Here is a 23,063-nt window from a genome sequence, read left to right as displayed (position 1 = left end):
AAATGTTGGCACAATGTCAATTCATAATGAGTCCTATCTTTACATTTAATGAAATCCCAATGAAATACCTCATGGTTACTGACAACTTGATCATGCATTTATGTGAAGGAAGCAAAAGTCAAAAATGATGAGCAGGTCAGTAAAGAGGAACCAAAGTCATTGACTTCAGGCCTTGCAATGCAGTTTTGCCACAAAGAAGCAAATAGATTAAATAAAAATATGTAAATGTATGAGGTCAGCTAAATGACCAGTGGTAAGGATCTTATGATTTCTCATAGATTCAGACAATGGATCCAAGAAACCATAGTGCACAACATACAAATTCCAAGACTACAGCTCCAAATGATTCAGTATCTACTTCTGTGCTCCATACACACACACACACACACACACACACACACACACACACACACACACACAGAGCAAGTAGACATATCCATACATACATGAATGAACACATAGATGCATAAATAAATAGGATAAATATTTTTAAAGTATACATTTGTATAAAATAATCATTCACAGGTAAATCAAAAAAGACCTGGGTTATTTTTACTACATCATGGTAGAGAAGTGGACATTTGCATGGAAACAAAGAGTGTATACAAATATTCTACTCTTAAGAGTCATGCTACCAGATATTGACCCAATGACATTGACATGGTATTCAAAATTGTATGTATCTGTCTACTTGCTCTGTGTGTGTGTGTGTATGTGTGTGTGTGTGTGTGTGTGTGTGTGTGTGTGTGTGTGTGTGCATGGAGGACAGAAGTAGATACTGAATCATTTACCTGCCAACACAGAGAGAATGTTTTCTACTTAACAGATATTTGTGGTATATGCCTGTGAGAAAATTTTTTATTTTATTTATTGTAAATGCTTATAGACTCCCTGATATATAATTGTTCTCTAAACATTTATAAAATTGTATATATACTCCAATTTTTACTCTTGATTATTTACCTGAGTTAAGAAAACATTTAACCACAGATACAAGAATATTGAAATAATTCAACGCATCCTATCAGATCAGTACAGACTAAGGCTGGTCTTCAATAACAACAAAAATGACAGAAAGCCCACATATACATGGAAGTTGAACAATGCTTTATCTAATGATAGCTTGGTAAAGGAAGAAATAAGGAAAGAAATTAAAGACTTTTTAGAATTTAATGAAGGTACCACATAACAAAAATTATGAGAAATATTGAAAGCTCTGAGTGCCTCCAAAAAGAAACTGGAGAGAGCATACATTAGCAGCTTGACACACCTAAAATCTCTAGAACAAAAAGAAGCAAATACACCCAAGAGGAATAAAAGACAGGAAATAATCAAACTCAGGACTGAAGTCAACCAAGTAGAAACAAAAAGGACTATACAAAAACTCAACCAAACCAGGAGCTGGCTCTTTGAGAAAATCAAGACAGATAAACCCTCAGCCAGACTAATCAGAGGACACCGAGACAGTATCCAAATTAACAAAAACAGAAATGAAAAGGGAGACATAATAAAAGAATCTGAGGAAATTCAAAAAATCATCAGATCCTACTACAAAAGCATATATTCAACAAAGCTGGAAAATCTGGAAGAAATGGACAATTTTCTAGACAGATACCAGATAACAAAGTTAAATCAGGATCAGATAAACCATCTAAATAGTCCCATAATTCCTAAAGAAATAGAAGCAGTTATTAAAAGTCTCCCCAAAAAAGAAGCACAGGACCAGATGGGTTTAATGCAGAATTCTATCAGACCTTCAGAAAAGACCTCATACCAATACTGTCCAAACTATTCCACAAAACAGAGACAGAAGGTGCACTACTCAACTATTTTTATGAAGGTACAATTATGTTTATACCTAAACCACACAAAGACCAACAAAGAAAGAGAATTTCATACCAATTTCCCTTATGAATAGTGACACAAAAATATACAATAAAATTCTTGCAAACCAAATCCAAGAACACATCAAAATGATCATCCATCATGATCAAGTGGGTTTATCCCAAGGATGCAGGGATGCTTTAATATACAGGAACCGTCAACATAATCCACTGTGTAAACACAATACTATGTAACCTAACTCAAAGAAAAAACACATGATCATTTCAATAGAAGCCAAGAAAGCATTTGGCAAAATTTAACACCCCTTCATGTTAAAAGTCTTCAAGGCACATACCTAAATATAGTAAACATATACAGCAAACCAGTAGCCAACATCAAACTAAATGGCAAGAAACCTGAAGCAATCCCACTGAAATCAGGGACTAGACAAGGCTGCCCACTCTCTCCCTACTTATTTAATATAGTACCTGAAGTCCTAGCCAAAGCAATCAGACAACAAAAAGAGGTCAAAGGGATACAAATTGGAAAGGAAGAAGTCAAAATATCATTACTAGCAGATGACATAGTATACTTAAGTGACCCCAAAATTTCCACCAGAGAACTACTAAGCCTGATAAACAACATCAAAAAAGTGGCTGGGTATCAAAGGATAAACAGGCTGAGAAAGATATTAGGGAAATGACACCCTTCACAATAGTTCCGAATAACATAAAATACCTCAGTGCACTCTAACCAAGCAAGCAAAAGATCTGTATGACAAGAACTTCAAGTTTCTGAAGAAAGATATCCAAGATCTCAAAAGATGGAAAGACTTCCCATACTCATGAATTGGCAGGATTAATATAGTAAGAATGGTTATTTTGACAAAAGCAATCTACAAATTCAATGCAATCTCCATCAAAATTCCAACTCAATTCTTCATAGAGTTAGAAAAAGCAATTTGCAAGTTCATTTGGAATAACAAAAAACCCAGGATAGCTAAAACTATCCTCAACAATAAAAGAACTTCTGGGGGAATCATCATCCCTGACCTCAAGCAGTATTACAGAGTAGTAGTGTTAAAACTGAATGGTATTTGGTACAGATATAGGCAGGTAGATTAATGGAATAGAACTGAAGACCCAGAAATGCACCCAGACACCTATGGTCACTTGGTCTTTGACAAAGGAGCTAAAACCACCAAGTGGAAAAAAAGATAGAATTTTCAACAAATGGTGCTGGTTCAACTGAAAGTCAGCATATAGAAGTATGTAAATTGACCCATTCTTATCACCCTGTACAAATCTTAAGTCCAAGTGGATCAATGACCTCCACATAAAACCAGATACACTCAAACTAATGGAAGAAAAAAATGGGGAAGCATTTGGAACACATGGGGACTAGGGAAAATTTCCTGAAGAAGACACCAATGGTTTATGCTTTAGGATCAAAAATTGATAAATGGGACTTCATAACACTGCAAAGCTTCTGTAGGGCAAAGGACACTGTTATTAGGCCAAAACAGCAACCATCATTAGGCCAAATCAGCAACCAACAGATTGGGAAAAGGATCTTTACCAATCCTTCATCTGATAGAGGGCTAATATCTAATATACACAAAGAACTTAATTTAGCCAAGAATTTAGACTCCAAAGAGCTGAATAACTCTATTAAACATGGGATACAGAGCTAAACAAAGAATTCTCCACTGAGAAATATTGAATGGCCGAGAAGCACTTAAAGAATTGTTCAACATCCTTACTCATCAGGGAAATGCAAATCAAAACAACCTTGAGATTCAACCTCACATCAGTCAGAATGGCTAAGATCAAAACCTCAGGTGAAAACAGTTGCTGGCAAGGATGTGGAGAAAGAGGAACACTCCTCCACTGTTAGTCAGACTGCAACCTGGTACAATCACTCGGAACTCAGTCTGGAGATTCCTCAGAACATTGGACATTGTACTACCTGAGGACCCAGCTATACCTCTCTTGGGCATATACCAAAATGATGCTCCAACATACAACAAAGACACATGCTCCACTATGTTCATAGCAGCCTTATTCATAATAGCCAGAAGCAGAAAAGAATCCCCAGATGCCCGTCAACAGAGGAATAGATACAGAAAATGTGGTATATCTTCACAATGGAGTACTAATCTTCTATCAAAAACAACAACTTTATAGATAGCAATGAATATCCTAGTAAGATCACCAGTGGAAGGGGAAGCCCTGGGTCCTGCTAAGACTGAATCCCCCAGTGAACGTGATTGTTGGGGGGAGGGCGGCAATGAGGAGAGGATGGGGAGGGGAACACCCATAAAGAAGGGGAGGGGGAGGGGTTAGGGGGATGTTGGCCCGGAAACCGGGAAAGGAAATAACACTCGAAATGTAAATAAGAAATACTCAAGTTAATAAAAAAACAAAACAAAAAAAAAAACGACTTCATAAAATTTATAGGCAAATAAATGGAGCTAAGAAATATCATCCTGAGTGAGGTAACCCAATCATAAAAAAAAAACCACATGGTATGACTCAGTGATAAGTGGATATTAGTCCAAAAGCTCGGATTACTGAAGATACAATCCACAGACCACATGAAGCTCAAGAAGGATGACCAAAGTGCAGATGATTCACTCCTTCTTTTTTTTTAATTAACTTGAGTATTTCTTATTTACATTTCAAATGTTATTTTCTTTCCCGGTTTCCCGGCAAACATCCCCCTAATCCTGAGAGACACAGCCAAAGCATGTCAAATACAGAAGGGAATGCTAGCAGAAAACAATTGAACTGAGAACTGGACCCCCTTCGGAGGAATTAGAGAAAGGATTGAAAGAGCTGAAGGTGTTTGCAACCCCATAAGAACAACAATACCAACCAACCAGAGCTCCCAGGAATTAAACCACTACCCAAAGACTACAAGTAGAAAGACCCATGGCTCCTGTCAAGGAGGATGGCCTTGTTGAGCACAAATGGGAGGAGAAGTCCTTGGTCCTGCCAAGGCTGGACCCCCCAGTATAGAAGAATGTCAGGGTGGTAAGATGGAAAGAGGGGTCTTTGGGGAGGGGAACACCCTTATATAAGAAGACAGAGATGGGGAGAATAAGGGGCTTATGGACGGGAAACCAGGAAAAGGAATAATATTTGAAATGTAAATAAAAAATATCCAAAAAAAAAGAAAAATATTTAACCATTTTCCACATTACTTAAGTACTTCTTAACAAAACCCATAATTTTTCATAACTTGTTTTATGACTGCTCAGATCAAAATATTTACAAATTCTATTGTGGATTTTGTGTGGGAAGCACAGAGGTTATTAAAATATCTTTCAAATTCTAATGGAAAATTTCCTGTCTTCTAATTGACTCCAGCCTGTTTCCAAGCATGTAGTAATGTGCCTTTAACATACATAAACTTTTTAAATTAGCTTAATGTTTAAATACATAATTTCTATTGTCTTTATATGCATATAGTCTCCATGTTGAAAATGAAGAGGAAATTAAAACTGTTCAATAGTGATATAATTTCCTGATAACTTGGCAAAACTCAAGTGTTTTGATATTCCTCCTATACTAGCTGTCAAATAATGATAATATATTTCCAATTAAAATATTTTAAGGAAGCTTAGTAGGGTGTTTAATGCCTAAATCCCAATACTTTTATAGTGGGATATACTTTTATCCTAAGTTTAGTGACAGACTGGACTGTGTAGCAAATTTGAGGCTAGTTTCTCAGCAACCCTCTATCTGAAATGTTTAATGAAATACAATAAAATGATAAGAAGCCAAAACAGTAATTGTTTTACTGACAACGTTTATATCAATTATAGTAAATTAAGGATTTACAGATGTTAGATATACAAATCACTTTGGGAGACTATTTCCAAAATTTTAGAAATGTTATTCAAATGCTAAAGCAGCTAATGCTTTTCAGTTCTCTGAAAGTTTGGGATTTCTCAGTTTATATGAAGTTTCATCAAATTAAGGCAACAAGTAAGTTTGTATTATAGTGTGTTATCTTCTACTCCAGGATGAGACACAGTGTATGCTCCTACTTCTTCATTCTTTGTCCTATTTTAGATGTTACTCTTTTAACTAATGATCACGCTTTAGGGGTTATAATTTTCTTCAGTGGTGATACATATTCAAGGTATATATAAATTTTTCAATAAAGAAGGTAGATTTAAGCCCAAACTCTAATCGGTTTCTGAAATCAGTTACTAGGGTGATTCTTTTTATTGTTTCTTTCAATTATTCTAGATCTAAGTAGAATATCAAAGTTTATAGCATGTGCAGGAGAGTAACGGTGCCCATAATTCTTGCAGCATATTCTAGCCACTGTAATTACAATGAAACATCCAAGACCCGTTGTCTTGGAATGCATTAGAATATTTAGAGTCTATAATAAAAGCAAAGAAGGCTATGGAAGAACAGATCCCACTTCTGTAGTTAGAGCCAGGTCAAAAATGGTTACTTTGTGTATGGGGAGGCATTTTTAACATTTTATTGTCCATTTTTCCTGAGAAACTTAAAACATTTTGTAAGATGATGTCATTATATAGGTGGAGGCAGGTACAGGATAGAAGGAGGCCTGTCATTGGACCAGAAGGAAAGATGAACGGGAGAAAAATTTTAGAGGGGGGAGGAGACTGGAACAAGAGGAACATGGAGGCGGATGTTAAGATTCCTCTGTGCACATTTACAGGTTGTTGTGAATATTCTTAAGGGATGGATGTATACAGAGCTTTGTATGTCTAGATGAGCAAATAATATATTCACAATTCTAGATAGCCCCACTAAAAATTTCAAAGCGTTTAATGATATGCTCATCCCCAAAACATATTCTGAAAGGTGGGCATAATATCTTGTGGCAATAATCTCATGACTTGAGAGGTAAGAAAGGAGGATTTTAAGTTCAAATCCGGCCTCAGCTATATAGTGAGGCTGAGGACAATCTGGCTCCATGTCAAGAGAGCAGACATGTCGATTGCAATATCAGCTGCTGAGTATGGTAGGGAAAGACAGACAGAAGAATGGAGGGAGGCATGGAGAGGAAGGAAGAGGCGAGGACAAAAGAGGTGAGGAGAAAGGTAGAGAAGGCACTGAGAAACTGTCGGAAGGATTAACCCTTCCCTGTGGCTGGATCCTACACAAGAGTGTTCAAGAGACAAAGTTTTCAACATATGTCTTTTAGTATATACCAAATTTTCAAAGTGCTAAAATTTTAAAATATTAATCATAAAGCATTAGAAAAATTTAATCAGTAGGAAATTATACTGAAAATACATTAAAATATATATTTCAAAGTGACAAAGGCCACATTACACGTGGTTCTCATAAACATATCAACTCTGTTTAACTAATACATTGTTAAATTAGTATTTTATTCAAAGGAAAACGACATTAAAGAAACTACACAATCATTTGATGTGAAATTTAACTAACGTCTAGCAGAAAGTATTCAAAGGTAAAAGATTTCAATAGTTACATATTAATAAATACAGTATTCAATAGAAAGTATTAAAATATTTTGCCATATTTTATACATTTGTATTTTATTTTCACATATTCAAATAACAAATATCTGTGTGACATAAAGAAAAGTCTATAGCAATAATTATTTTGTAGATGAATATATGCATGTGCACAGCATATATATGTGTTCATGTGTGTACGCATGTACGGAGAAGTGTTCACTGTCCATGCATGTGTGTGCATGAGTGGAGAGGCTGGAATTTGATTTTGGCATCTTCCTCAATCACTCTTCAACTTATTATTTTGATACATGGTTTCTCATGGAGTTTGGAGGTCACTATTGGTTAGATTGTCTGACCAATGAGGATCCACTTGCCTTCATCACCCAGTGCTGTGTTTTGGAAATTTCTTGTTTCTTTGGAGACTCAGTTGTATGCTGTGATGTTTTTCTAGAAACTGTCTTATGATTGAATGTTTTTGTTTAAGTAGACATGTGGGAGAATGTTTTGCTGAGAATAGACACATGGTATTTTTCTGGAAGCTACCTGGAAACGGGACATGTGATGTTTTGAGAGTGTTTTAGAGCAGACACTTGAGAGAACATGTGATGTTTGGAAAGGGTATAAATATAGCCCAACAGATGGTGGACAATGTTGTGTGGTATTGGTTCACCTTGCCACTCTTTGCTGATCATTGTTTGTTGTGACTTCATAAAGAGAAACACACAAAAGAACTTATATTGGTGTTCTGGAGGTTTCTTGCTGCTGTCACAGACTCCAGCAGATTGGCAGAGCCTCATGGTTTTTTCTAGATTGAACTGTAATTGCCAATTCATGAACAGTGGTTTTGATTGGATTGAATTCCACTACTGATTTGTGTGAACTGGATTGTTGCTATCATGACAATGAAGACAGTAATTTCCACCAAAAACCTACTTCTAAATAGGCCCATATCCTCCTTTGCCCTATTAACCTTTGAATTCCACTACCTCTGGTGGGGGGTCAGCTAAATGGAAGTTAAAGCATTTAAGAACCCTTATTAAAAATCCTACACCAGACCTGTGCTATTATCTTTCGCATGCTTGCTGGGGACTCAAATTCAGGTCCTCATGTTTACACAGCACACGCTTTACAAGCCAGGTTGTCTCCCAGGCCAATAGCTTATCTGAAGGATTCAGTTTTGAACACAGTAGTGTGGTAGCTTAAACAGAGCATGGATCATAAATCAAAGCAGTTGGACGCTAGGACCAGGTTAGTACCAGTTTTATGAATTTTGATGAAGCCTATTCTAGTCCTACTGGTAGGTTGACCTATGACAAGTACCATTAATATTTGTCCTCTAAAAGTTTACATGAAGATCAAGCAGAGATAAGTAAATAAAGACTTTAAAAAAAAGTTCTATGTAACAATTGATTCTGATACTAAAATGGTTCTTTGAAAGTGCAGGTTTGGTTCCAAGAAGCAGATAATATTTGACAGTTATAGTTCAGAAGTGATAGCAGTAGAATGACCCATAAACCTTCATTTGGACAATATACGATCACTTCATTTACAATGCAATGAAGCAAACTTAGATTGTGTCACACAATGATACCGAATCACCTCATTGAGCACAGATGGGTCTCTTAGCTACGGGCTTTTTAATAGGTACTGTCTTGTATAAGGTGAACTCAAACAACAGCTCTACAGATGTACTCTGTATATACTATGGTAGAATGCTTCATCACTTTAATATATATTGAGAACATTCTTTTATTTTCTTTATCAATATATCATGCCTGATCATGCATGTAAATAAATGCCAACCTTTCAAAATCTATAAAAGTACGCATGCTCATCAGTCCATATCAATAGACTTTGACGTGAGCTTGGCCTCTTTTTTCAAAGACATTGTTTCATATGGTAAATAGCTGTTTCTCTACCTACTTTCCAATTTAGCTCTAATTACCATATACCTTCATGCAAAAAAAAAAAAAAGGGCCATCCATCAGTTTTCCATGAATTACATTCAAAGCTAAGTACTGAAAAGGAGAAAGGAAGCCATTTAAACAATTAAATCAATATGGCTGCACCTACTACTGAGATCTACTACTGAGATTAAAATTTTATATTGCAATCGTAAATGCCATGTAGACACCACAAAAACTCATTTCTACTTACCACAGATGAACATGGTCTCATCTGAATTATCAGCACAATCGTTCACAAAGTCACACAGTTTGTCCTTTTCAATGCAGTGCTTGTTAGCACACATGAATTCATCAGGGGTGCACTTTCTGTTTGTGCTAAGTAACGGGGAGCAATTCTGAAAGGAAACATCATCCACTGCCACATCTCCTATGTAACTGACACCACGTTTTGCCCTAAAGACAATCTGAAAAGATAAAATGAATAAGGAAATCCAATCAAGACAAAGAAAAACCAATTAGCATTATGTTGCCAAGAAGTTTAGAACTAAAACAAACATGACCTATCAAGCACCCCTAGCTTGACTCTCACAACAGATACCGAGCAATATAAGCATCCGCCATGATAATGGCTCAGAATGGTCCAGAAGGAAATAGCAGCATTAAAGTCTAATATACCGAGTGCCCGAGAGTATGAGAAAATAAACACTACTGCCTAATATATGCATAGTACTTAGCATTTAGTGCCTAGACCCACGTCTACTCCCTGAGTTGCAAGAGCAGCAAGACTTGCCCAGACAGGCACTTCTGTGTTCCAATTTATAAACTGAATATGTACCCACAACATTATAAATAGGGTTACATGTCTGTCAAAGTTAAGTGAGTAGATACATTTAAATACATGACAAAGTCTTCAGTGCTCACACGTACACACATGTATGTGCGGTTGTTTGTGTATATATACACATATATATATGTATATGTGTGTGTTTATCTGTGTATCTGTGTATCTATGTATATGTTTATATGATTGCTCTGGTTATTATAATAAAAAAAACTGTGTTTAAATATAGGACTCTCCTCAAAAGAGTCTGCAGACTTCTCATGCTGCTTCAGCATGAGAAAGTAGAGAAGGAAGGAGGGAGGATTGGAGGGAAGGAGGGAGGGAGGGAAGGTCAAGGTTATATCTTGTCATTCTCCTGAGTCTAAAGGGAAAGGAATCCTATGACTGAAGAATCATGAACATGTGTGCTCACCACTGGACCCTCTCAATGTATTTTTCATAGCAGATTCTCAATGCATTGTTACTGAAGGGATGAGTGGATCATAAGAAAAAGCATGCATTTACATGTTGTGCTGGTTTGAGTAAGAATGGCCCCCATTGACTCGGGTGTTTGAATGACTCTGGTGTTTGAATGCTTGGTAATAGCAAGCAGCACGATTAAGTGTAGACTTGTTGAAGTAGCTTTGTTCTTGTTGGAGAAATTGTGTCACTGTGGAGTTGAGCTTCGAGGTCATATATATGCTCACACTACATCTGGTGTACGGTCTCCTTCTGCTGCTTTCTGAACAAGATGTAGAACTCTCACCTCCTTCTCCAGCACCATGTCTGCCTGCACTCTGCCATGGTTGCCAACATGATGATAACAGACTAAACCTCTGAGTAGAAGCCAGCCCCAATTAAATGTTTTCTTTTGTAAGTGTTGTACACTTAAGTCATGTTGCCCGTTTATAGCAAAAAACCTAAGACACATGCCATCCATACTTAAAGATTTGTTCAATATGAATAAAACTTTAAACCAATTTCAAGGTGTAAAGTTTTTTGAATCATGGAAAAAACTATATCCATGTTTCTACGTGCTAAATAATCACTTAATGTCCTTTGAACACAATTTTCCATATTAATAGTCTATGTACAGAACTGATAAATATTTTAGGTGACTTGAAAACATATATTTGACAGGATTGGACCCATTTAAGTATTCTTGCTGAGATTTTTTCCACTGAAAGCCTATTGAAATTGAATATCTAATCTCCTTCTAATGATAAGTCTTATATGTAAAGTCATTAATTTATTCTCAAACTTTCATTTCCTTGGGTAGAGCTTCCTCCTATCCACATACTAAACTATCTCTAAACGCTTAATAAGGAAACTAGATAGTCTTAAAGAGGGCAAAAGAATAAGGCATTTATTCCACAGCCCATGTAACATTTCAGGAAATTGGGCGTAGAGCATCAAGCCTTATACATGTACATCAGGCAGAGCTTCCACTATTGAAAACAACTGCTTTAACAGGAAGGATCATAGACATATTTACTATGTATGCACAACCACCATGCCTACTTGTGATAAACAAACAAGACAGAAAATACAATATTTAACAATTTAATTCAAGTGATGTTATCACTTGAATATTTTCAAATTCCTGGAACTTGCCTCCACATTCTTAAAGTAAATTTTAAAGAAAAAAGAGAATCTTCCCCTGCATAAATAGGATGGGCTCTTGCTTCATTTCTCTTAATAGCCAAGACTCCTTTTATCTTAATAGCCAAGAAGTAAATTTAACTCTAATCCAAACTACAGATCTTGTAATTTTAATGTGACCCTCAAATAGAAACCAACAGTAAATATCTTTTCACATTGTGATATTCATTATTTTTAATATTGTTATCCTTTGTAATATTTTAAAATTTACATTGTTGGATATGTATTATTATACAGATGTTAAAATCTAAATAAAGACATATATACCAGGATTTGCTTACAAAATTATTTTAATTACACAAATTAACTCAGTATAAGAAGGTTCAACCATTAAATAAAGTTTCGAAGATGGCTTTTGAAGTCACATTTAAATGATTGTACTAAAATCTCTGAATTTCGAATCTCAGTATCTGGGGAGATATTTTTTCAGTGTGAGAAGCTTGCTAGAGTAAGAGATGATCATCACTCAAATTAAGTGTACCTAGAAGTGTAACTGTCTAATTGGGAGAAGTTATGGCTTTCTAAAATGGTACATTCTTTATGGAAAATGCCATATGGGCTGTTAAATGTTCTGCATACATAGTGCATCAAATTGGAAATGTGAAGAAATGAAGATAATGGGAAGAAGAGATAAATTAGTATTCAAGACAAAAATTAACAAAGCTCTTTCTTTACAAACTCCCTTGGATCACAGACCTCCACGTGTGAATGGATGCCTAAAAACACTTCTGCTTTCTTCCACCGTGGCCCTTGCTGTCCACTCTGAGCCCACACTTTGGAAATCGCAATTCCCGTCTTGATGAGTACCTGCAGAGATAAATCAAGTAATAGGTTTTTAAACACTTAGGCTTTTAACATGTGGGATTTTATGGTTTTGAATACCCACATGTAGTCCCTGAGAGAAAAATCTGAGGGACATTTCCATTAGATATCTTAGTTTCCTACTGTGACCACAGCGCACTGTAGCCCAGGGGGAATCTCACAAGTTCTGTGTGGTGATGTGATAAAGGTGCTCATGAGTACCTGTCAATGAAATCGTACGTATCCAGGCATCCTTTTATTAGGACTCCAACTCTACTGGCTTTATGAAAAATGTGGCAGCAGCAGCTGATATGCTATATATTAAATAATATGTGGATGATTGAAAGAAAAGTATTAGCTCACCTACTAGAACACTCTTTTGAGGTTGACTTCTCTAACTGATTTTAGCAGACAGTTATCTCATAATGCAAGGGCAGCATAGCAGCCCAGATGAGTGTTGTGTGTGAACACTGCCCACTCCGTATGAATTCCTTGCTCAATGCTCTTGAAGCCAACAAAGCCATTGTACTTGCTACAGTTGTACTTTACTCTCCCCTGAAGGTGCATGAAAATCAGGTTGCATCGTAAGTGGTATCACTGGGAATGAGTGAAAACCTTGAGGATCATCCTAGCAGTACCTTTTAGGTCACTGAGTTTGTGACCTTAATGAAGATCATGGGACCCAGACCCATTTTTCCCTCCTCTCTATTCAGGTTACAAAGGTTTTACTCCACCTAAAGTCTTTTCATGATGTGTTGTCTTACCATAAGCCCACAAGCTTTGAAGCTACGCACCAACCTACAGACTTCAAAGCACAATGTCAAATAAACCTTTCCTCTTTATAGATGAACTAAAGTCTTTGTTATAGCAATAGCATAACACTGTACTCACTATGAATGAGGACTCGGATTACTCTTGTTAGACTAGACAATTACTGCAATAATTGTGGCTCTGATTTTAAAATGATGCATATTAAAACACCAAGAGTATAACTGAGCATAAATGCTGGTGAATATCAGTCATCCCAGGAGAATGAGGCAGGCAGAGCATAAGTAAGAGGGTAGGGAAGACTGCAAAAATAATTAAGACAACCACTGACAATATAATGAGGACCTATCTCAAAACAAAAGCAAAAGCAAACATTCATACAAACATACACATACATACATACTTACATACACACACACACACACACACACACACACACACAGAGAGAGAGAGAGAGAGAGAGAGAGAGAGAGAGAGAATCAATCAGATCAATATGATCAGTGTTACAGTATTAAAATAAGTAAGATGTTTTATTTTTAAAATTAAAAAAAGATTACTCTTTTAAATCTAATTTATAAAATTGAGATTTAGATCAAATTCAGGGTTTTAACTACTAAAAAGAAAGTAACAGGCTAGTGAGATGACTAAAAGGTAAATGCATTTGATTCACAAGAATGACAAACATGCTGGATCTTACGTAAGAAGGTTATAAGTCCTGAAAGTTCTCTGTTGTCCACACACATGTACTTGCACTCACACACCATACATATAAACAACAATAATAAATAAAAATAATGTAAATTAATGGTGTCATACTTTACAGATTCACATGAGTTAGTTTCTACAACTAGTATTACCATAGTAAAATATTGCTAGAAATGATGGCATCAAATTCTTGCTGTATGAGTATCTAATTTTGCAAAATCAAAAATCATAATCATCATTAAAATAAATCCATTCCTGAAGCATGTTAAAAGAATATTTAGGAAAAAAGTCTTTGTATTAATGCCACATGAATGGTAGTATTAACAATGAGTGACAACCTATAAAGTGATATATAATGAAATATTTAATGTGCAACCATGAGCAAACATAGGATATATGTATATATATATACAATTTTTATTATATATTTTTATTTTTAACTGGTTACTTTTTAATCTCTATCACAAATATACTGTTTATAATGTTCATACTACTAATGGAAATGCTAAGTAATTTATAATGATTATTTTGACTAAAATAAAGTGTGTGCATACATGTGGGGGACACATGCCTGTGGAGTCCCGTATTACTGTTCACCTTTGGTGTTTTGAGGCAGGGTTTTTCATCAAACCCCAAGCTCATGGGTTTAACCTGGTTAACCAGTCAAGTGCAGAGTAGGTATTACAGGAGAGCTGCTAAGCCTGGCCTCTCTGCATGGCTTCTGGTGGTCCCAACTCAATTCCTTGTGTTTCCATGGCACAGAATTTAACCACTGATACCAATGAAAGGCAAAAGAAAATCATACCTCCGTCATAATTTTTAGGCAGTTTTATGTTATTAAACAAATGCATACATATATGCGTGGAAATACACATTTATAAGATACTGCTCACTGGAAGGCTAACCTGCCTTATATTGTGACTTCCAACTTAGTGGTCTCACGGGGTTTCTGAGTGTGTAAACGAATCAGACTCCAAATCTTCTGCTTCCTTTTGTGGTTTTTCTCCTTCTGTTGGTCTTTCATGCCTGAAATTGATGTGTTTTATTCTATTTTATTAGTTTATTTTATTATGTTATACTTATAAAATTTATGAACGAATCAATATAAATTTAGCAAGTAATGTGAAGGTTAACAACATAACTGCCATTTATGCCTGTTGGGAGAGAGAAAAATCAGTTCTCTCCAATTAATGACAACACTGGGCATATGAACCACAGGGCTTATGCTCAGGAACACTGCCGAAAATTAGTGAACCCCACAGCTTCATTTGCTTTTATTTGGGTTTGTTGTCGTTTTGTTTTGTTTTTCTTTTCGGGTAATGTTCCGTTCTGTATTCTACGTTTTGAGCATTTTGTTGTTGTATATGGTTTTTGGTTTGATTTTGAGGATGAACTGAAAGTTGGGTAGGCAGGAGAAGAGGATCTGGACAAACTTGAAAGAGGGAAAATTATGATCAAAATATCATTAAACTGAAACATTATTTTATATAATAAAAATAAAAAGATCTGATGTTGAGAATAAACCGAGGTCATCTCCCACCTTTGAAAAGAAAGAAGACTTATCATCTACTTTAAATAAGGTGAGTCTTACAGAGCTAAACTAAATTTTCCATTAAAAAATCCCTAATAATATCATTTTAAAGAAAATATGTTTATACGGGTTTTAGAGGAAAAATTTAATATTTTTCTGAAAGTTCTAGAACAAAACAGTCCTAAGTGTGAATCAATCATACTTATTACAAAAACAAAATTATAACATTCAATACATTACTGGAATAGAAATTGTATAGCTTGCCACAGCTGTTTCCTTCTCTTATGGGGAAAACAACACAGGTAGCATAGCTTCATCTTACTATAAGTACAAAACACAGTTGTCTTAGGAAGACAGATTAACAGTCTTTAAAAGGATAGCCCCTATCTATATAGTGCTTCAATCAGGAATGTTTTAAAACTATTCACTCTCACTAAGTCAGAGATTTGACAGTTAATGTTGGGACATGGGTACTTAGAAAATAACAAACAAGCAATAAAAATCAGTAAAATAGAATGGTGAATCTATAAAATTGATCTAAATCCATGTATAATCACTAAGGATTCTTACATACTATTCTCTACCAAAGAACATCCAAAATGGTGGCAGGACATAGGGTGGATTTGGTTTGCTAGAACCTCTCTCAATTTGGATATGTATTCTGTTCAGGCAAAAGAAATTAGACATAAACCAGAATTAATTTAATCCAGATATTTCTCTGGGCAAAAGAAGTTTTGATTGATTACTTTGGCAAGAAAAATAAAGAAAATAATAAAAGAGAGTAAATAAAAAATAGTTACAAAATGATTAGGTTTGTCAAAGAGCTAGAGATTGGTTCCTGGACTGTCTTGTAATTAAATGTGAGACAGTCTAGGTATCCAAGAAATGTTAGTTTAATAGACCAACACATTGAAAAAATATAGGAGTGTTTTATTTACACTAATATAAATAGCATTTTAATCACGTATTTTATATAAATTTAAAAACGTAAGTTAAAGAAAAGGTACTTGAGAATGTTTTGATTTGAAACAGAGAAGGAAACTAGAAATATAGACAGACTAATTGAGTTAAATAACACTCAGATAGTCTCTAGTAAATTAGTTGGGTCAAAAATATATACTAGTGGAGTAAAAGACTGATTGATAAAATTGGGTCAGATTTAAAATTTTGAAAGACCTTGAGTATCAAGACAACGTACTCATTAATATAAAGTAGACAAAACAAACAAGGCCAAGAACGATAAACCAGTGGCGATTAGTGTTATAACATTATGTGAGATGAACTCATAGCAAAAACTACACAGGGAGGGCAAAGTCAACCCACAGGATATTTTTAAAGATGACTCAATTGCATAATTTTAAAATACTGAGGTTCTAGCTGTCTGAGAAAGGTTAAGAAAATGTTCATGTGAAAGGCACTAGAAAAATGAAGGTGCTTTTTAGTTTACATTAAGACTTGATACAGTGCGCAATCAAACAAAAATGGGATTTCTAATGAATGGGTATACTGAGGCTGTAACTGAAATCTGTGAAAAATTTATTGAGATTAATAATTTAAAAGTTCTTTTTCTTATTAAGGAAACAAGTTGAAAAGAAATCTATTGGGAAATGTAGTATTTCCACCATCCACAGAAAACAACAGATTGTAGGATTGCAAGAGAACACATATCGTGTCCACTTTATTATATTATACTCTCAACAGTGATGCTGAAATTAACAGTCCATACCCCAGTGTAAAATAACATCTCACAATAGCCAGAAACTCAGGACAGAGTTGGTCATTTTTTACAGCATCTCATTGTGATGCTAATGATGTTTTCACTTGCCTTAATTACACTACAGATTATACTGTATGCATGTTCATAGAAACAGTTCCAAATAACAGTATTGACTGTACAGTACCTGGAGCGAACCCACTGTAGCACCATTCATATACGTCCAGAATACCAATGTACACCTCGGTCCGGTGAGTGAGATGACAGGAGTGACAATATCAGCCAAGTCACCAAACTTTCCATTGGAACTGTCAGCATACAGGTACCAACCCTCAGTGGTATTTCTGGGGGAGAGAAAGACCATCACACACAGAAAGAAAACAGAGATAAAACATGTCATGGCTTGACAATGTCTCTATTTTAAAGCTATATGATTTTTTTCTACAAGGATAATGTTTTACGGCATAATTACAGCTGTAACCTTTACCTGAAATAGTCCTATGTCCTGATTCTGAATTAATGGGCCTTGTAATGGTGTCTATTGATGCATGAGTAGGAACGATTGAGAACATCAAAATGACCAAATCTGTTAGAATATGTTTGACTTTGTTCTAATAGAATTATATAACAAATATTCTTATGTACTTGTAGAAATCATCATCTGTGCCCCAAATCAGTGAGAACGGTGTAAGGAGGGAGAAAAGGTGAATACACCAATAGAGAGGCCATAAATAACAGAGTCAAGCCTGGCCAGGAGCACAACTCACAGTTCAGAGAAGATTTTAGTTTAAGTTCATTCCTTCTTTATTAATTTAGTTAATTTTCATGTCAACAAACTTTAATAACCTTATAGCTAATTTTAAAATGTGTCTCTCCTTTCCTGGACCCAGTTTCTAACAGAGACAGAAAAAATGGAAATGATAAAAAATTAAATAACAATGTTGTTTGCACATAAAAGACAAGAGTTTATGATCTTCGTCCTCTGAGAGATCCAACAAGCAGCTGACTGAGACAGATGCAGATACTTATATCCAACCAATGGACTGCAGTCAGGGACACGTATGGTTGAATTAGGAAAAGGGTGGAAGAAGCTGAAGAGGAGGGCAACCCCATAGGAAGACCAGCACTCTCAAGTAACCTGGATATCTCAGAAACTGAGCCACCAACCAGGCAGCATACAGGAGCTGGTCTTAGGGCCCTGACACATATACAGCAGAGGAATTCCTGGTCTGGCCTCAGTGGGAGAAGCACGTAACCCTTGAGAGACTTGAGGTTGCAGGGAGTGGAGAGGCCTTGTGGTGGGGATGAGGGTATGGGCAGTATGGGCATAGGATGGTTGAGGAGATGGTGGTTAGAAGAAATGGGGGTGGAGGGATGATAGTGGGGGTACGGGGGTAGGGTGGGGACATCCTCTTGGAGTCATGGGAGGAAGAATGGGATGAGGAACTATAGGAGGGCAGACTGGGAGGGGGATAATGACTGGACTGTAAAAAAATAGAAGTGATTTTAAAAAAGGAAAACAAAAAACCAAAATTCAATACAGAAATATAAACTACTAAAGAGAGACAAGGTTATTACATAGCTTTTGAGGCATCATTTAAAAAACAAATTCTTTACATTTTGAAGACAAGTCCTCCTTGAAAAGTGTTAATTTTTCTCACCACTTCTTACCTTAGTTACTTGATGCTGTAGAGATTAAGCTTATTAAAACCCTTTTCATTGTGAGTTTTATCAGTTGGTCTTAGAAAGGAAGTCTAACAGGAATAGATGGATAGGAAGACAGATGTATTCATTCAGTGCCACAGACTTACTGAGTGCTTAGTCCTGCTGGACACGCCAGTGACTTTCTAAGGAACTAGAAATAAAATCAATTGCAAAGCCTTTGATGGGGTTGAACTCTGACTTCATTATTTACAAGGTACTCAATTTTAAGTACACAATTTAACTTTTCTGAAGATCGGCTCTGCATTTTGTACATTAAGATAGCTCTCTTTGTGGTCTTTTTTTGTCCTTCCTTATCTTTTTTGATAACTTTTGATTAAAAGTCGATTTTACACGATATTACAATGTCCACTCCAGCATGTTTCTTGGGACAATTTGCTTGGAAAATTTTTTCCCAGCCTTTTACTCTCAGGTAGTGTCTGTCTTTGTCACTGAGGTGTGTTTCCTGTATGCAGCAAAATGCTGAGTCTTGTTCATATCTAGTCTGTTAGTTTATATCTTTTTTTTCCTTTTTTTTTTATTAACTTGAGTATTTCTTATATACATTTCGAGTGTTATTCCCTTTCCCGGTTTCCGGGCAAACATACCCCTCCCCCCTCCCCTTCCTTATGGGTGTTCCCCTCCCAACCCTCCCCCCATTGCCGCCCTCCCCCCATAGACTAGTTCACTGGGGGTTCAGTCTTAGCAGGACCCAGGGCTTCCCCTTCCACTGGTGCTCTTACTAGGATATTCATTGCTACCTATGGGGTCAGAGTCCAGGGTCAGTCCATGTATAGTCTTTAGGTAGTGGCTTAGTCCCTGGAAGCTCTGGTTGCTTGGCATTGTTGTACTTTTGGGGTCTCGAGCCCCTTCAAGCTCTTCCAGTTCTTTCTCTGATTCCTTCAATAGGGGACCTATTCTCAGTTCAGTGGTTTGCTGAGGCATTCGCCTCTATATTTGCTGTATTCTGGCTGTGTCTCTCAGGAGCGATCTACATCCGGCTCCTGTCGGTCTGCACTCCTTTGCTTCATCCATCTTGTCTAATTGGGTGGCTGTATATGTATGGGCCACAAGTGGGGCAGGCTCTGAATGGGTGTTCCTTCAGTCTCTGTTTTAATCTTTGCCTCTCCCTTCCCTGCCAAGGGTATTCTTTTTCCTCATTTAAAGAAGGAGTGAAGCATTCACATTTTGATCATCCGTCTTGAGTTTCGTTTGTTCTAGGGATCTAGGGTAAGTCAAGCATTTGGGCTAATAGCCACTTATCAATGAGTGCATACCATGTATGTCTTTCTGTGATTGGGTTAGCTCACTCAGGATGATATTTTCCAGTTCCAACCATTTGCCTACGAATTTCATAAACTCGTTGTTTTTGATAGCTGAGTAATATTCCATTGTGTAGATGTACCACATTTTCTGTATCCATTCCTCTGTTGAAGGGCATCTGGGTTCTTTCCATTTTCTGGCTATTATAAATAAGGCTGCGATGAACATAGTGGAGCACGTGTCTCTTTTATATGTTGAGGCATCTTTTGGGTATATGCCCAAGAGAGGTATAGCTGGATCCTCAGGCAGTTCAATGTCCAATTTTCTGAGGAACCTCCAGACTGATTTCCAGAATGGTTTTACCAGTCTGCAATCCCACCAACAATGGAGGAGTGTTCCTCTTTCTCCACATCCTCGCCAGCATCTGCTGTCACCTGAGTTTTTGATCTTAGCCAATCGCACTGGTGTGAGGTGAAATCTCAGGGTTGTTTTGATTTGCATTTCCCTTATGACTAAAGATGTTGAACATTTCTTTAGGTGTTTCTCAGCCATTCGGCATTCCTCAGCTGTGAATTCTTTGTTTAGCTCTGAACCCCATTTTTTAATAGGGTTATTTGTTTCCCTGCGGTCTAACTTCTTGAGTTCTTTGTATATTTTGGATATAAGGCCTCTATCTGTTGTAGGATTGGTAAAGATCTTTTCCCAATCTGTTGGTTGCCGTTTTGTCCTAACCACAGTGTCCTTTGCCTTACAGAAGCTTTGCAGTTTTATGAGATCCCATTTGTCGATTCTTGATCTTAGAGCATAAGCCATTGGTGTTTTGTTCAGGAAATTTTTTCCAGTGCCCATGTGTTCCAGATGCTTCTCTAGTTTTTCTTCTATTAGTTTGAGTGTGTCTGATTTGATGTGGAGGTCCTTGATCCACTTGGACTTAAGCTTTGTACAGGGTGATAAGCATGGATCGATCTGCATTCTTCTACATGTTGCCCTCCAGTTGAACCAGCACCATTTGCTGAAAATGCTATCTTTTTTCCATTGGATGGTTTTGGCTCCTTTGTCAAAAATCAAGTGACCATAGGTGTGTGGGTTCATTTCTGGGTCTTCAATTCTATTCCATTGGTCTATCTGTCTGTCTCTGTACCAATACCATGCAGTTTTTATCACTATTGCTTTGTAATACTGCTTGAGTTCAGGGATAGTGATTCCCCCTGAAGTCCTTTTATTGTTGAGGATAGCTTTAGCTATCCTGGGTTTTTTGTTATTCCAGATGAATTTGCAAATTGTTCTGTCTAACTCTTTGAAGAATTGGATTGGTATTTTGATGGGGATTGCATTGAATCTGTAGATTGCTTTTGGTAAAATGGCCATTTTTACTAAATTAATCCTGCCAATCCATGAGCATGGGAGATCTTTCCATCTTCTGAGGTCTTCTTCAATTTCTTTCCTCAGTGTCTTGAAGTTCTTATTGTACAGATCTTTTACTTGCTTGGTTAAAGTCACACCGAGGTACTTTATATTATTTGGGTCTATTATGAAGGGTGTCGTTTCCCTAATTTCTTTCTCGGCTTGTTTCTCTTTTGTATAGAGGAAGGCAACTGATTTATTTGAGTTAATTTTATACCCAGCCACTTTGCTGAAGTTGTTTATCAGCCTTAGTAGTTCTCTGGTGGAACTTTTGGGATCACTTAAATATACTATCATGTCATCTGCAAATAGTGATATTTTGACCTCTTCTTTTCCGATCTGTATCCCTTTGATCTCCTTTTGTTGTCTGATTGCTCTGGCTAGAACTTCAAGAACTATATTGAATAAGTAGGGAGAGAGTGGGCAGCCTTGTCTAGTACCTGATTTTAGTGGGATTGCTTCAAGTTTCTCTCCATTTAGTTTAATGTTAGCAACTGGTTTGCTGTATATGGCTTTTACTATGTTTAGGTATGGGCCTTGAATTCCTGTTCTTTCCAGGACTTTTATCATGAAGGGGTGTTGAATTTTGTCAAATGCTTTCTCAGCATCTAATGAAATGATCATGTGGTTCTGTTCTTTCAGTTTGTTTATATGATGGATCACGTTGATGGTTTTCCGTATATTAAACCATCCCTGCATGCCTGGGATGAAGCCTACTTGATCATGGTGGATGATTGTTATGATGTGCTCTTGAATTCGGTTTGCCAGAATTTTATTGAGTATTTTTGCGTCGATATTCATAAGGGAAATTGGTCTGAAGTTCTCTTTCTTTGTTGTGTCTTTGTGTGGTTTAGGTATAAGAGTAATTGTGGCTTTGTAGAAGGAATTCGGTAGGGCTCCATCTGTTTCAATTTTGTGGAATAGTTTGGATAATATTGGTATGAGGTCTTCTATGAAGGTTTGATAGAATTCTGCACTAAACCCGTCTGGACCTGGGCTCTTTTTGGTTGGGAGACCTTTAATGACTGCTTCTATTTCCTTAGGAGTTATGGGGTTGTTTAACTGGTTTATCTGTTCCTGATTTAACCTCGATACCTGGTATCTGTCTAGGAAATTGTCCATTTCCTGAAGATTTTCAAATTTTGTTGAATATAGGTTTTTATAGTAAGATCTGATGATTTTTTGAATTTCCTCCGAATCTGTAGTTATGTCTCCCTTTTCATTTCTGATTTTGTTAATTTGGACACACTCTCTGTGTCCTCTTGTTAGTCTGGCTAAGGGTTTATCTATCTTGTTGATTTTCTCAAAGAACCAACTTTTGGTTCTGTTGATTCTTTCTATGGTCCTTTTTGTTTCTACTTGGTTGATTTCAGCTCTGAGTTTGATTATTTCCTGCCTTCTACTCCTCCTGGGTGTATTTGCTTCTTTTTGTTCTAGAGGTTTTAGGTGTGCTGTCAAGCTGCTGACATATGCTCTTTCCTGTTTCT

The 23,063-nt window shown here is 36.5% G+C and overlaps 1 protein-coding gene across 1 annotated transcript in view; it reads right to left on the bottom strand.

The window, feature by feature from the left end:
- Positions 1-23,063, bottom strand: part of Malrd1 (MAM and LDL receptor class A domain containing 1) — a 712,187-nt gene that overhangs the window by 366,113 nt on the left and 323,011 nt on the right. The window contains exons 21-23 of the mRNA NM_001287618.3: positions 17,396-17,552; positions 12,386-12,496; positions 9,458-9,671 (exon numbers count right to left, since the gene is read on the bottom strand). Coding sequence (NP_001274547.3) covers positions 9,458-9,671; positions 12,386-12,496; positions 17,396-17,552 — 482 coding nt within the window. The remainder of the gene's footprint in view (positions 1-9,457; positions 9,672-12,385; positions 12,497-17,395; positions 17,553-23,063) is intronic.

This window comes from Rattus norvegicus, chromosome 17 (genome assembly GCF_036323735.1).
Source record: "Rattus norvegicus strain BN/NHsdMcwi chromosome 17, GRCr8, whole genome shotgun sequence".
NCBI classification, from domain to species: Eukaryota; Metazoa; Chordata; class Mammalia; order Rodentia; family Muridae; genus Rattus; species Rattus norvegicus.
Note: the sequence above shows the minus strand (reverse complement) of the source record. Positions and strands in the feature narration are given on the sequence as shown.